The 17,034-nt window shown below is 39.2% G+C and overlaps 1 protein-coding gene across 1 annotated transcript in view; it reads right to left on the bottom strand.

Moving 5' to 3' along the window:
• The window catches only part of CNTNAP5 (contactin associated protein family member 5), an 886,402-nt gene that overhangs the window by 673,217 nt on the left and 196,151 nt on the right, over window positions 1-17,034 (bottom strand). Inside the window, 1 exon segment of the mRNA XM_053712216.1 lies at window positions 16,672-16,819. Within this exon segment, the coding sequence (XP_053568191.1) occupies window positions 16,672-16,819 (148 nt within the window).

Genomic DNA, 17,034 nt, shown 5'->3' with positions numbered 1-17,034 from the left:
TGGCATAAATGGTTGTAAATGCTTCTCTGGGATCCCCTTTGTTCAGAAATAGCAGACATATATGGCTTTGGTGTTGCTTTTTGGTAATTAGAAGGCCGCTAAATGCCGCTGCACACCACACGTGTATTATGCCCAGCAGTGAAGGGGTTAACTAGGGAGCTTGTAGGGAGCTTTTAGGATTAATTTTAGCTTTAGTGTAGTGTAATAGACAACCCAAATTATTGATCTAAGCCCATTTTGGTATATTTCATGCCACCATTTCACCGCTAAATACAATCAAATAAAAAAAAAACTGTTACATTTTTCACAATTTTAGGTTTCTCACTGAAATTATTTACAAACAGCTTGTGTAATTATGGCACAAATGGTTGTAAATGCTTCTCTGGTATCCCCTTTGTTCAGAAATAGCAGACATATATGGCTTTGGCGTTGCTTTTTGGTAATAATAAGGCCGTTAAATGCTGCTGCGCACCACACTTGTAATATGCCCAGCAGTTAAGGGGTTGATTAGGTAGCTTGTAGGGTTCATTTTTAGCTTTAGTGTAGAGATCAGCCTCCCACCTGACACATCCCACCCCCTGATCCCCCCCTGACCTCCCTCAAACAGCTCTCTTACCTCCCCCACCTCACAATTGTCACCGCCATCTTAAGTACTGGCAGAAAGTCTGCCAGTACTGAAATAAAAATCATTTATTATTATTTTTTTTTTCATACTGTCTGCAGTCTGCATCCCCCCTTACCCCACAACCTCCCTGATCCCCCCATACATCTCTCTAACCCTCCCCCTCTACCTATTTGCCGCCATCTTGGGTACTGGCAGCTGTCTGGCAGCACCGGCCCCCGCTCCCCCCCCCGCCGCAACCGCCAAAATTGCCGTAACTGCTAGTGAATTCAACAGATCTGGGGCATATACATATTGGTCCTCCAAGAAGTTGCTCCCACCCACCAACGAATGTTTGATCGCTATTGTCCGATGCAGAGAGGGCCACAGAGTGGCCCTTTCTGCATTGGTGGGTAAAATAAGGGATTGCAGTGATGCCTCAATATTGAGGCATCACTACAATCCCTTGTAAGCAGCTGGAAGCGATCATGATCGCTTCCAGCGCTTCTAACAACAGAGGATGTACCAGGTACGTCAATTGTCATTAAGGGAATGTTTTTCTATGACGTACCTGGTACGTCCTCTGTCATTAAGGGGTTAAAGGAACATTGAAGTCCAAAAAAAAAAACTTTCATGATTCAAATAAGGCATGTAATTTTAAACAACTTTGCAATTTACTTTTATCACCAATTTTACTTTGTTCGCTTGGTATTCTTAGTTGAAAGCTAAACCTAGGAGGTTCATATGCTAAATACTTAGACCTTGAAGGCCACCTCTACTCAAAATGCATTTTGACAGTTTTCACCACTAGAGGGCATTAGTTCATGTGTTTCATATAGGTAATATTGCGGTCATGCACGTGAATTTACCGAGGAGTGAGCATTGATTGGCTAAACTGCAAGTCTGTCAAAAGAACTGAAATAAGGGGGCAGTCTGCAGAGGTTTAGATACAAGTTAATTATAGAGATAAAACACGTATAATTATAACTGTGTTGGTTATGCAAAACTGGGGAATGAGTAATTAAGGGATTATCTATCTTTTAAAACAACAACAATTCTGGTGTCGACTGCCTTTTTAAGCAAGGCATAGAGGAGCTGGGTACTCCACTACCCAGGGATAAAGATGCAGTTGTGAAACTATACAGACCAAATAGGTCAAGTAGTATTATTTATTGACATATTTATTGAACTATTCAAACTGAATATCTATACCTTGAAGTTTCTTCCTACATAACATTTAAACAGTAAAGTCAAAATTAAACTTACATAGATTGGGCAGAGAATGGCATTTGAAACAACTATCCAATGTACTTTTAATACCAATTTTGCTTAGTTCTCTTTGTATACTTTGTTAAAGAGTAACCATAGGTGACCTCAGGAGCATGCACGTGTCTTTAGCCATCTAGCATCCGTGTTTGCAACAATGTTTATAGCAATATTATGCATAGTGACAAACACTGTTGCCATATGCTACAGACACTGATAGCAGAGTTTATAACTATAAATAACATTGTTTTAAGCATTTTTGCAGTCACTTGCCTGATGGCACACGTGCACACTCCTGAGCTCACTTAGGATAACTCTTTAACAAAGGATACCAGGAGAATTTAGCAAAATTGATTATAGAAGTAAATTGGAAAGTTGTTTAAAATTGCTGCTCTATTTGAAAGATGAAAGCTTAATTTTACTGTCCCTTTAAAGTCACAGCACTGATATTCCTTTTCAAACTATATATATATATATATATATATATATATATATATATATATATATATATATATATATATATATTTATATTTATATTTATTATTATTTATTTATAAAGCAACAGATTCCGCAGCACTGTAAAGGGGTACAAGGATAAAAGTACAGTACAGTACAAAATAAAAGACGCCAAAGTTTAACAAACAAATACAGGGGGAATTGAGGGCCCTGTTCTTGTGGGAACTTACAATATAGATATATATGTTTCAAGAAATATTAAAGTGTCAGCAGAGCATTATTTTCATACTGTATGCAGACCTAATATTGACAAGGTTGAGTTTTAGTCTGTATTTTCACAAGCAAGTGGGTCACTAAGTTGTGACAATCTTAAACTAACCAAGGCCTTTTTACATGCAATCAGTGAAACAAAAACCTATATAATAACAACAAAAAGTCATCAGTACTGTATAGTAACAATATTTATTTCATTGCCTCTATAGGCATTTTAAAAGGAAGCCCCTGTATGATTTTAAATAATGACTCATCAGTCTAAGTGCAAAGTTTCTGCTACCAAATGCCCTTGAAATAATACGAAGAAGAAATGGAAAGGCATTATTTATTGATATATGGTTATTATCTTATGATACGAATAAGGATTTGTTACATTAATCAATAATGTATTTTAAAATTGATTTTATGATTTTATTTACATTTCTGGGGGGGAACACTTTTCCTTATGCACAGTAAATAGCTGATTGTTGGCATCTTTAATCCGATGCAGCATTGTTTTAATTATTTCATTGGATGAATAAACAGTTTATTTTTAATTTATCTTTTTTTGTAGCATGTTCTATTGTATTTCAGTAGCACTTCAAAGCATTTAGTGAATGAGCAGGGGTTGCTATGGTAATGCTACAAGCCGTAATTTCTGATAATGATAATAGCAACAACCTCCTGCTCATTTTTGTGAGCTGTTAGAAATAATTACTTTTGGTAATTCCAATAGTTCTGCAGCTTAATTGAGGTACAGTGACTCTATTAAAAAAAAAGGATGACACTATATTTTGTGACAAGCATCTTGTTTTTTTGTAATAATTGACACCTAGCCTATTATTAGCAGTCATGTTTCATGCAATGCGAGAGCAAAATAATAAAGTAGCTTTGTTTTGTCAATAGTATCTGTATTTATACCTTTTTTATTAAAGTCCCCATTCCCAGAACAACTGAGTAACCAATATAAACTCATTACATGTATTTGCGGTATGAATGTGCGTTGTTGTCAATATATGTGTAGTAGAAGAAAACAAGGAGAAAAAAGAAATGTATGCTTACCTGATAAATTGATTTCTTCTACGATACGACGAGTCCACAGATTCATGCTTACTTGTGGGATATTATCCTCCTGCTAACAGGAAGTGGCAAAGAGCACCACAGCAGAGCTTTCTATATAGCTCCTCCCTTGACTCCACACCCCAGTCATTCGACCGAAGGTATAGGAAGAAAAATGAGAAACTAAAAAGGTGCAGAGGTGACTGAAGTTTGAAAAAAAAATATATAATCTGTCTAAAATGACAGGGAGGGCCGTGAACTTGTCGTATCATAGAAGAAATCAATTTATCAGGTAAGCATAAATTTACTTTTCTTCTACTAGATACGACGAGTCCACAGATTCATCCTCACTTGTGGAATACAATACCAAAGCAACAGGACACGGATGAACGGGAGGGACAAGACAGATACCTAAACGGAAGGCACCACTGCTTGAAGAACTTTTCTCCCAAAAATAGCCTCAGAAGAAGCAAAAGTATCAAATTTGGAAAATTTGGAAAAGGTATGAAGGGAGGACCATGTCGCAGCATTACAAATCTGTTCAACAGAAGCATAGTTTTTAAAAGCCCATGTGGAAGCCACCGCTCTAGTTGAATGAGCTGTAATTTTTTCAGGAGGCTGCTGTCCAGCAGTCTCGTATGCCAAACGGATGATGCTTTTCAGCCAAAAAGAAAGAGAGGTAGCCGTAGCTTTTTGACCCCTACGCTATCCAGAATAAACAAAAAATAGGGAAGATGTTTGACGGAAATCCTTGGTCGCTTGTAAGTAAAGCTTCAAGGCATGAACCACGTCCAAGTTATGTAACAGACGCTCCTTCTTAGAAGAAGGATTAGTACACAGAGAAGGAACAACAATTTACTGATTACTATTCTTATTTGAAACAACCTTAGGAAGGAATCCAGGTTTAGTATGCAAAACCACCTTATCAGAATGGAATATAAGGTAAGGCGAATCACATTGTAACGCAGAAAGCTCAGAAACTCTTTGAGCTGAAGAGATAGCAACTAAAAACAAAACTTTCCAAGATAACAGCTTAATATCTATGTAATGCATGGGTTCAAACGGAACCCCTTGAAGCACATTTAGAACTAAATTCAAACTCCATGGCGGAGCAACAGGTTTAAAAACAGGCTTGATTCTAACTAAAGCCTGACAAAAGACTGAACATCTGAGACATCCATCAGATGCTTGTGTAGTAAAATTGACAAAGCAGAAATTTGTCCCTTTAAGGAACTAGCCAACAATCCCTTCTCCAATCCTTCTTGTAGAAAGGACAAAATCCTAGGAATCCTAATTCTACTCCATGAGTAGCCCTTGGATTCGCACCAATAAAGATATTTACGCCATATCTTATGGTAAATATTCCTAGTAACAGGATTTCGAGCCTGAATCAAGATATCAGTGACCGACTCAGAGAATCCCTGCTTAGATAAAATCAAGCGTTCAATCTCCAGGCAGTCAGTTGCAGCGAAATTAGATTTGGATGTTGGAACAGACCTTGAATTAGAAGGTCCTGTCTCAGTGGCAGTTTCCATGGTGGCAGAGATGACATTTCCACCAGGTCTGCATATCAAGTCCTGCGTGGCCACGCAGGCGCTATCAAGATTACCGAAGCCCTCTCCTGTTTGATTCTGGCAATCAGACTAGGTAGGAGAGGAAAAGGAGGAAACACATAAGCCAGGTTGAATGACCAAGGTACTGCTAGAGCATCTATCAGTACTGCTTGGGGATCCCTTGATCTGGACCCGTAACAAGGAAGTTTGGCATTCTGACGAGATGCCATCAAATCCAATTCCGGTGTGCCCCATTGACGGATCAATGCTGCAAACACCTCCGGATGGAGCTCCCACTCCCCCGGATGAAAAGTCTGACGACTTAGAAAATCCGCTTCCCAGTTCTCCACTCTTGGGATATAGATTACTGATAGATGGCAAGAGTGAGTCTCTGCCCATCGAATTATTTTGGAAACCTCTGTCATCACTAGAGAACTCTTTTTTCCCCCTTGATGATTTATATATGCTACAGTCGTTATATTGTCCGACTGGAATCTTATGAATTTAGCCAAAGCCAACTGAGGCCACGCTTGGAGCTCGTTGAATATTGCTCTCAGTTCCAGATTATTTATTGGTAATAGGGACTCTTCCTGAGTCCAAACACCCTGAGCCTTCAGGGAATTCCAGACTGCACCCCAGCCCAAGAGGCTGGCGTCCGTCGTCACTATGACCCATGCTGGCCTGCGGAAGCACATTCCCTGGGACAGATGATCATGTGACAACCACCAAAGAAGAGAGTCTCTGGTCTCTAGATCCAGATTTATCCGAGGAGATAAATCCGCATAATCCCCATTCCACTGTCTGAGCATGCACAGCTGCAGTGGTCTGAGATGTAAGCGAGCAAACGGAATGATGTCCATTGCCGCTACCATTAACCCAATGACCTCCATACACTGCGCCACTGATGGTTGAGGAATGGAATGAAGTGCTCCTCAAGTAGTTAGGATCTTTGACTTTCTGACCTTCGTCAGAAAAATTTTCATGTCTACTGAGTCTATCAAGAGTTCCTAGGAATGGGACTCTTGTCAGTGGAACTAGTGAACTCTTTTGTATATTCACCTTCCACTCGTGAGTCCTTAGAAAAGCCAACACAATGTCTGTGTGAAATTTGGCTAGCTGGTAAGTTGACACCTGAATCAAAATATTGTTCAGATAGGGCACCACTGCTATGCCCCGCGGCCTTAGAACTGCCAGAAGGGACCCTAGCACTTTTGTGAAAATTCTGGGAGCTGTTGCCAACCCGAAAGGGAGGGCCACAAACTGGTAATGTTTGTCCAGGAAGGCGAACCTGAGAAACTGGTGATGATCTTTGTGGATAGGAATGTGAAGCTACGCATCCTTCAAGTCCACAGTGGTAATATATTGACCCTCCTGGATCATTGGTAAAATTGTTCATATGGTCTCCATCTTGAACGATGGGACTCTGAGAAATTTGTTTAGACATTTGAGATCTAAAATCGGTCTGAAGGTTCCCTCTTTTTTGGAATCCACGAACAGATTTGAGTAAAACCCCTGTCCCTGTTCTGGTTTTGGAACTGGACAGACTACACCAATGGTATAGAGGTCTTCTACACAGCGTAAGAACGCCTCTCTTTTTGTCTGGTCTACAGACAAACGTGAAAGATGAAATCTCCCTCTTGGGAGAAAATCCTTGAATTCTAGTCGATACCCCTGGGTCACGATTTCTAATGCCCAGGGATCCTGAACATCCCTTGCCCTGGGAGAAGAGAGAAAGTCTGCCCCCTACTAGATCCGGTCCCGGATCGGGGGCTGCCCCTTCATGCTGTCTTGGTGGCAGCAGCAGGCTTCTTGGCCTGTTTACCTTTATTCCAGGTCTGGTTAGGTCTCCAGACTGATTTGGATTGTGTAAAATTCCCCTCCTGCTTTGTGACGGAGGAGGACGGGGAGGGTCCGCCTTTAAAGTTTTTAGAAAGGAACGAAAATTATTTTGTTTAACCCTCATTTTAACGGTCTTGTCCTGAGGAAGGGCATGACCTTTACCTCCAGTAATGTCGGAAATGATTTCCTTTAGCTCAGGCCCAAATAGGGTCTTACTTTTAAAGGGAATAGCTAGAAGTTTAGATTTTGATGACACATCAGCAGACTAAGACTTAAGCCATAACGCTCTACACGCTAGAATGGCAAAGCCTGCATTTTTAGCCGCTAATTTAGCCATTTGAAACGCGGCATCTGTAATAAAAGAATTTGCTAGCTTGAGAGCCTTAATTCTATCCAAAATATCATCTAATGGGGTCTCAACCTTAAGAGACTCCTCTAGAGCCTCAAACCAAAAAGCTGCTGCAGTAGTCACTGGAACAATGCACGCTATCAGCTGTAGAAGAAAACCCTGATGAATAAACAACTTCTTCAACAGACCCTCTAATTTTTTATCCATAGCATCTTTAAAATCACACCTGTCCTCAATAGGTATAGTTGTACGCTTAGCCAGGGTAGAAATAGCACACTCCACCTTAGGGACCATCTGCCAGGAATCCCAAATGGTGTCAGATATGGGAAACATTTTCTTAAAAGTAGGAGGGGGAGAGAACGGAATGCCTGGTCTATCCAATTCCAAAACATTGGTGTAAGTAGGGACCTCTAGATATTTATCCATTTTACACAACTTCTCTGGTGGGATTACAATAGGGTCACAATCATCCAGAGTCGCTAAAACCTCCAGGAGTAACAGTCGGAGGTGTTCCAGCTTAAATTTAAAGGCCATCACGTCCGAGTCTGTTTGAGGGAACACATTTCCTGAGTCTGAAAGTTCTCCCTCAGACAGTAATTCCCCTACCCCCAACTCAGAACACTGTGAAGGTACATCGGAGATGGCCAATAAAGCATCAGAGGGCTCAGCATTTACTCTAGTACCGGACCTACTGCGCTTACCCTGTAAACCTGGCAGTTTAGATAATACCTCTGTAAGGTTAGTAGAAATAACTGCAGCCATACAGGGGGTGCAGAATTATTAGGCAAATGAGTATTTTGACCACATCATCCTCTTTATGCATGTTGTCTTACTCCAAGCTGTATAGCCTTGAAAGCCTACTACCAATTAAGCATATTAGGTGATGTGCATCTCTGTAATGAGAAGGGGTGTGGTCTAATGACATCAACACCCTATATCAGGTGTGCATAATTATTAGGCAACTTCCTTTCCTTTGGCAAAATGGGTCAAAAGAAGGACTTGACAGGCTCAGAAAAGTCAAAAATAGTGAGATATCTTGCAGAGGGATGCAGCACTCTTAAAATTGCAAAGCTTCTGAAGCGTGATCATCGAACAATCAAGCGTTTCATTCAAAATAGTCAACAGGGTCGCAAGAAGCGTGTGGAAAAACCAAGGCGCAAAAGAACTGCCCATGAACTGAGAAAAGTCAAGCGTGCAGCTGCCAAGATGCCACTTGCCACCAGTTTGGCCATATTTCAGAGCTGCAACATCACTGGAGTGCCCAAAAGCACAAGGTGTGCAATACTCAGAGACATGGCCAAGGTAAGAAAGGCTGAAAGACGACCACCACTGAACAAGACACACAAGCTGAAACGTCAAGACTGGGCCAAGAAATATCTCAATACTGATTTTTCTAAGGTTTTATGGACTGACGAAATGAGAGTGAGTCTTTATGGGCCAGATGGATGGGCCCGTGGCTGGATTGGTAAAGGGCAGAGAGCTCCAGTCCGACTCAGACGCCAGCAAGGTGGAGGTGGAGTACTGGTTTGGGCTGGTATCATCAAAGATGAGCTTGTGGGGCCTTTTCGGGTTGAGGATGGAGTCAAGCTCAACTCCCAGTCCTACTGCCAGTTTCTGGAAGACACCTTCTTCAAGCAGTAGTACAGGAAGCAGTCTGCATCCTTCAAGAAAAACATGATTTTCATGCAGGACAATGCTCCATCACACGCGTCCAAGTACTCCACAGCGTGGCTGGCAAGAAAGGGTATAAAAGAAGAAAATCTAATGACATGGCCTCCTTGTTCACCTGATCTGAACCCCATTGAGAACCTGTGGTCCATCATCAAATGTGAGATTTACAAGGAGGGAAAACAGTACACCTCTCTGAACAGTGTCTGGGAGGCTCTGGTTGCTGCTGCACGCAATGTTGATGGCGAACAGATCAAAACACTGACAGAATCCATGGATGGCAGGCTTTTGAGTGTCCTTGCAAAGAAAGGTGGCTATATTGGTCACTGATTTGTTTTTGTTTTGTTTTTGAATGTCAGAAATGTATATTTGTGAATGTTGAGATGTTATATTGGTTTCACTGGTAAAAATAAATAATTGAAATGGGTATATATTTGTTTTTTGTTAAGTTGCCTAATAATTATGCACAGTAATAGTCACCTGCACACACAGATATCCCCCTGAAATAGCTATAACTAAAAACAAACTAAAAACTACTTCCAAAACTATTCAGCTTTGATATTACTGAGTTTTTTTGGGTTCATTGAGAACATGGTTGTTGTTCAATAATAAAATTAATCTTCAAAAATACAACTTGCCTAATAATTCTGCACTCCCTGTATCTTGCAGAGTAAAAGAATTAGACGTACTAGATGTACTTGACGTTGCTTGAGTGGGCATTAAAAGTTGTGACACTTGAGGAGAATTGGATGGCATAACCTGATTCTCTTCAGACTGAGAATCATCCCTAGACATACTTTTATCACTTAAAATATGTTCTTTGCGGGGGGCGGAGCCAACTAGCAACGAGAATGGACGCATCTTTGTAGAGCTCCTTCACATAAAATAATATGGTAGCTATTAACTAATCCTTAAGACTACAGAATACCCTACAAAAGTTGCTGGGATATTAGCGGTCTCACGAGCGGTGGGACATTACCAGAAACGAGCCTTATACCATCCTTTGGATGCTACAGGGAGTGCAGAATTATAAGGCAAGTTGTTCAGATCAGGTGAACAAGGAGGCCATGTCATTAGATTTTCTTCTTTTATACCCTTTCTTGCCAGCCACGCTGTGGAGTACTTGGACGCGTGTGATGGAGCATTGTCCTGCATGAAAATCATGTTTTTCTTGAAGGATGCAGACTTCTTCCTGTACTACTGCTTGAAGAAGGTGTCTTCCAGAAACTGGCAGTAGGACTGGGAGTTGAGCTTGACTCCATCCACAACCCGAAAAGGCCCCACAAGCTCATCTTTGATGATACCAGCCCAAACCAGTACTCCACCTCCACCTTGCTGGCGTCTGAGTTGGACTGGAGCTCTCTGCCCTTTACCAATCGAGCCACGGGCCCATCCATCTGGCCCATCAAGACTCACTCTGATTTCATCAGTCCATAAAACCTTAGAAAAATCAGTCTTGAGATATTTCTTGGCCCAGTCTTGACGTTTCAGCTTGTGTGTCTTTCAGCCTTTCTTACCTTGGCCATGTCTCTGAGTATTGCACACCTTGTGCTTTTGGGCACTCCAGTGATGTTGCAGCTCTGAAATATGGCCAAACTGGTGGCAAGTGGCATCTTGGCAGCTGCACGCTTGACTTTTCTCAGTTTATGGGCAGTTATTTTGCGCCTTGGTTTTTCCACACGCTTCTTGCGACCCTATTGACTATTTTGAATGAAACGCTTGATTGTTCGATGATCACGCTTCAGAAGCTTTGCAATTTTAAGAGTGCTGCATCCCTCTGCAAGATATCTCACTATTTTTGACTTTTCTGAGCCTGTCAAGTCCTTCTTTTGACCCATTTTGCCAAAGGAAAGGAAGTTACCTAATAATTATGCACACCTGATATAGGGTGTTGATGTCATTAGACCACACCCCTTCTCATTACAGAGATGCACATCACCTAATATGCTTAATTGGTACTAGGCTTTCGAGCCTATACAGCTTGGAGTAAGACAACATGCATAAAGAGGATGATGTGGTCAAAATACTCATTTGCCTAATAATTCTGCACTCCCTGTAGATCCTATTTGAATAAAGACACAGGCCTAAGTCGGAGGCTAGCAAACGCCACTGTTCTAAATTAACCCTCATGCGCTCTGGGAACTCTGCAGAACTGCAGGCTGCGGTCTAACTCAGGAGTGACATATGGGGTCAGAATTGTGTGGGTCTGATGCCTAGTGAGAGAGCTGAAGAAATAATTAGTACAAAATCTATCACTTATGTAGTCAATGACAAAATTCTTGAGGAAGTTGGAGGACTAAACTAGTGCGCAAGATTACACAGAGAGCCTCGCTAAAGATGGAGCACATTGTCTTCCTCCTAGAGAAGTTGTCTACTCGACTAGATCAACATCACATGGACTGCATCAATACACTATATGAGGAAGCTGACTCAAATCCCATAGACACGCGCGCTCCTTACACTGATGTTCGTGTGGCCCGGGGAAGCACTATGGGGCCCCGGTGTGGTATCCGGGTGGCTGACATCTGGAATTGTCAGCATACACAAGGAAGAGAGTCTGAGTTTGGCTTGGCTAGCATGGAGGAGGAAGGGGAAATAGTTGAGATTCCTCTTACATTTGGCACTGTAGAGGTGTGGGTGAACGACGATGTTGCTCATGATCTGGAAGATACGCAACAACATGGCCACCCAAGCAAACAATAAAAGTTAAGTTTTAAATTGCCTTGTCCTGGGCCCCTTACCTAGGTATCCATGGCCATTCATCCAGTATTTTGCTGTTGAGTGCTAAAAAGTACACTCTTTCATTTGCGGATTGCAATTGATTTTTCCTGTTTGCCTCTCTTAGTGTACAGCACCTAAGTCTCCGCACACATATCTTTTTGTTATTTCTCACATTCCATGAGAATAGGATAAATTGTGGGACACAGCAATCGTAGTGACGTTGTCTTTTTTCTTCTTTTTTGTTCTTTAAAGCAATCAGATCAGCCTGCATAAACCCCTGGATGATAACGGCGCCTACAAGGTACAAATGGTAGGGGTTTATGATCACAGATGGCCAGATCCCTCGGATGTTCTACAGCTATCTTCGTGGGCTGTGAATGAACTTTCTCCCCTGAATACCTGGCGTACTTTTGTAGCATTAATAAAATCTGGTGTAGGGTAAAGGAGCCCTATCATTATAGAAATGTTGGCACCAGAATGGGACTCTGAATTATACAAACTAGTACTCATACTTGATGGTCTAAGGACTTGAAACAAAGGGGCTAACTGCTTATAAAATGTTGTATTCTGAGCTCTCTCTCCCTATGGTACAGCAAATATGGTACAGCAAATATTACACTAAATAGTTCAGGATTGTTTTTTTTTTTTTTCTTTTCCTTAAAGTCTAGCTGGAATTGTTATTGTTTTATGGCATGTCTCCTATTCATTGTTGTGCATCAAATGTTAAACGTATGCTCCTAGTTTTTAGAGGAGAGGATTATATTAGTTTATGTTTATGTTTAGTGCCAGACTTGCCTCACGATCCACCTAGATTCATATTTATTTTTTGGGTTGGGAATGTCGTGAAACATAAAAATAGACATAAAGTTGTAATGTACATAGAATTGTACTAGAAAGTTTATTCCTGTTTTATATACTGAACCCTTGCACTTGACAAAGTGCTACAAATATTCTCTTATACTAACAAAAAGTAGGGAAATTATTGGTTCCCTCTGATATAGATGATAGGTTTAGCTATGTGTTTACCTTAAGCTTCAACATTACCTTCATTAAAAGTAAGGAGTTCAAGACCTATTAGTTTCTTCCTAACTTAGTCAAACATTTAGTTCATACAAGTATAATCAATGCTTGCTCTTAGTGTGATATTATATAGTCCTTACTATTTTATACAATTTTCTCCCCCCCCCCCTCACATCACATGACTAAGTATACTTAGTCCCTATTTGCCCTCCTTGGTGAATATCTAGCGGTTTTAATCTGCTCCTGATATTAATTGTGTTTTATATTTATCTTATGGAAGCTAATGGTACAATTAATACCTTGTACAGTACTTTTCAGGGGAAAATTTACCTTTCAACTAAGGTAATTATCTGCATATGACAGACTAAAGTTTCATCCTATTAGGAAGCAGATCCTGATAAAAAGGTACTATAGTAATATATCATAAAAATGAAAAATTACGAGGTATCAATGTTAATCATACCATATATATGTTTGGGACAGTCTAACATTGAAGTATGTTATATCTGACATGGAATGACTGTCATGGCTTACTTGTGTTATCAGATGTGTTTGTCTAGAAGTAACTTATATTTCAGTTTATATTTGATTATTGTCTTGCTAAATACCTCAATAAAAAACTTTGATTTAAAAAAAAAAAAAATGTTCTTTCCAATGTAAGGCCCTTTCAATACATGAGGGACGCATCTTAAGTGGGGGTTCCACAATGGCTTCTAAACACATAGAACATTGACTTTCCTCAATGTCAGACAAGTTGAACAGGCTAGTAATAACCACAAAAAGTCCTGAAAATACTTTATTTAGTGAAAAAAACAACAATCTGAAAAAACGGTACTGCGCCTTTAAGAGTAAAAAAGCATACAAGTTTTCCAAAACTGTCTTAAAATGTAATAAATATCACAATTTTTGCATATATGTGTTTAATCTTGTCAGCTAAGATTGCACCACAAGTAAGGAAAAGTTAACTCTTTATAGAAAAAAATGTTATTCAAAAAACGTTTATTAAAAGTAATAAATCAACCCCCTGCACCTCGCCACAGCTCTGCTGTGGAGCCTACCTGCCCTCAGGGGTCTGTAAGACACACTATCTCTAAATCTGCTGCCTAGGCCCACCGGAGCTGGAGCTTGCTGTCTTCAGAATCATTTCAACGGCGCATCTGAGGCGCGAAAATAGGCCCTGCCCATCAATATCGATGTGTCTCATGACTAATGGAAACTGCTGTAAAGCGGTCTAGCAAACTAGCCATGTGGGTTTTCAAATAACCCATCCATTAAGGAAAGCCATGTGAACCCTTATAGTGCCATCAGCCACAAAAAAATGTTTGTATATAAAAACGTTAACCATGCCCAAAACATGAAAACGTTTTGCCCACAAAACATTATGATAACAGTGTCAACCAAATTGTTCCATAATAAACAGGTTCCAGTAATACCCCCTCCTTTACATGTAGGATTACTGCTTACCCCTTCCCTTAAGGGAACTATGTCAGCCAGTTCTGAAATACCACAGTCTCTTCAGAAAAAAACGACTGAACATACCTCAATGATTGTAGCATGAAAAACGTTCCTCACACTGAAGCTTCTCAAGAAATCCTCAGCCATTCTGTGGGAACTACTCTGGATCTTAGTGACAACTGCTAAGATCATCAGTCTCCAGGCAGAAATCTTCATCCATCTGCTGCCTGAGAAAAAATAGCACTCACCGGTACCATTTAAAATAAAAAAGTCTTGCTTGAAGAAAATAAAAACTATCATTTTATCACCTCTTTCACTTTACCTCTTCCTATTACTTAGTATAGGCAAAGAGAATGACTGGGGGGTGGAGTCAAGGGAGGAGCTATATAGACAGCTCTGCTGTGGTGCTCTTTGCCACTTCCTGTTTGCAGGAGGATAACATCCCACAAGTAAGGATGAATCCGTGGACTCGTCGTATCTAGTAGAAGAAATAGCATGGTGTAACATGAACTACTGTAATAAATGTGATACATTTCATACGTCCTATGAGTACTTGCTTTAACTATGTGAAAGTTTTGCTTTTGCGATATTCAGAAATAAGTGCTGTTTTTTTGCTATCATTTGACCAATTATAAATATATATTGTTATTTACACGTATATTTTCCTGCATGTATATGACATTTACATACCCTTATAGGTTTATAGTCTATATTTGCTGAAAGGCAGTCTGATGATTTTTACACCAGCTTGTATCTTCACTTCTATTGCAAACAGCGCTTGTCATGAGCACCAACATTGGTAATTCAGATAATTCACCTAAAAAGAAAGCATGGCAGCTTTTTTTTATATATATATCAAAATAACAAGAGTATTGCATTTAGCAATGATACTTTTTTTATTGACTAACTATACATTTATAAGTTCACAAGCTTTCAGAAGAGTATAAAGTCTGAAGCAATACTGACCAATATCAGACTTGATAAAGGAAGGAACTCTTCCGAAAGCTTTTCAATTTATAAAGGTATAGTTAGTCCAATAAAAAAGTATCATTGCTCAATGCAATACTCTTGTTATTTTGATATCTAAATCTCTGGACTAACACTGCTAATCCAATCAACGTATATATATATATATATATATATATATATATACACTGTATGTTTATATATGTGTACATATGTATTTATGTATTTATATGTGTATATATGTATAGATATATAGACATATATATATAAGTGCATTGGAGCCCTTTGCAGTCAAGTAGCTAAAAACATGTAAAAATCATATTTATGCAATATTATTTTTTTTATAAAGTGTTTAACTATGTATTTATTGTAGATTTATCACATTCCAAGTTCTTCATACAAGGGACTATATTCTAAGTATTTATAAATAGATATTACTATATCTGTTTACATTTATACCTACAATATATATCATTATATCTATATATCTATCTATTTATATACTGTATGTATATATATATATATATATATATATATATATATATATATATATATATATATATATATAATGCTTACATAAATGCACTAGGTGGATTTATAATTCACACAGAAAAACTTGGCCATTGGGCTTACGATCGCTGCTTCTTAACTTCTGTTTCCGGCAAGCCAGAAACTACGAGGGTAGATTGCAGCATCTGCTGCTTAAAAAATCTACCCCTATGAGTGAATACGCTAACGTAGTCATGATCTTTGAAGTTCGGCTTTTTGTGCACATTGTGTTAGCTCTTGTGCAAATACTTTTTACTTTCAATTTGTAATACGCAAGCGACTTGACGCAAAGTTAACACGTGAGACTGATAAATTGCACTCTACACGTAATCAAGCCCTTTATAGGGAAATATTTTTTCGTTTAATATCCCTTTAATGTAATTGGCTTTGGAACCTGCACCTACCTATAGAGAGACACATTGCGTTGGTCTGATAACCTTCCCATAAGCTTTGAGTTAGGTGGTGAAGGTGCTCTGAAAATAAAGTTTTAAGTTTGAGCACCCACCTAATTGGCATCTTATCTGAATTCAGATAACTTAGTACTTCATGCACTGTATTCATACACAATTATCAAAATAACACATGTTCAAAGATCATTATAAAATATAAATATAAAAATGATGTTTTAGTACATTCAACATTCAATAGATCCCTATAAATGTTTCCTTGTATTTCAATTATGTTTATAGCGCTGCAGAATCTGTTGGTGCTCTACAAATAACTGATAATAATAATAATAATTCAATATACCAAAATGTCAATGTGCAGTTTTTAGACAGGCAGGCAAAGAGACAAACAGACTAAAAGACAGACTGATAGATTGACAGATACCCTTATTTCATTTTAGTTCATCTCTCCTATAAAAGCAACTTTGATAAAATCAAAATTGTTTGACATAAGAGGGAATAAATACTTACTGTATGCACAGCCATAGACCTCCATTCTGAGCCCAATTCTCCCTTTGGGATTCCATTCAAGAGGAACTATCCGCAAGAATCTTGCTTTAATTGAGTGTTGGAACTTGTGCTGTACAATACTGTCGGCATTTATGTTTCCTGAGAATGTCTGTAAAAATAAAGCAAAAAGAAACAAAATTACAATTGTTCCCAATATAAAGATTATAATCAGTGCACATCTTCCAGGGTAAAATAATGCAAAATGGCACATTGTATTTGCCCTTGTCTGATTAAGAATAATCTAAAACACTGCAGGATGTCATAAAAATCACAGCATCTGCATTTCTAACATGTGGCATCTATATTCTGTTGATTTAAAATGAC

This window comes from Bombina bombina, chromosome 1 (genome assembly GCF_027579735.1).
Source record: "Bombina bombina isolate aBomBom1 chromosome 1, aBomBom1.pri, whole genome shotgun sequence".
Classification (NCBI taxonomy): Eukaryota; Metazoa; Chordata; class Amphibia; order Anura; family Bombinatoridae; genus Bombina; species Bombina bombina.
This window is presented reverse-complemented; position numbering and strand designations above follow the sequence as displayed.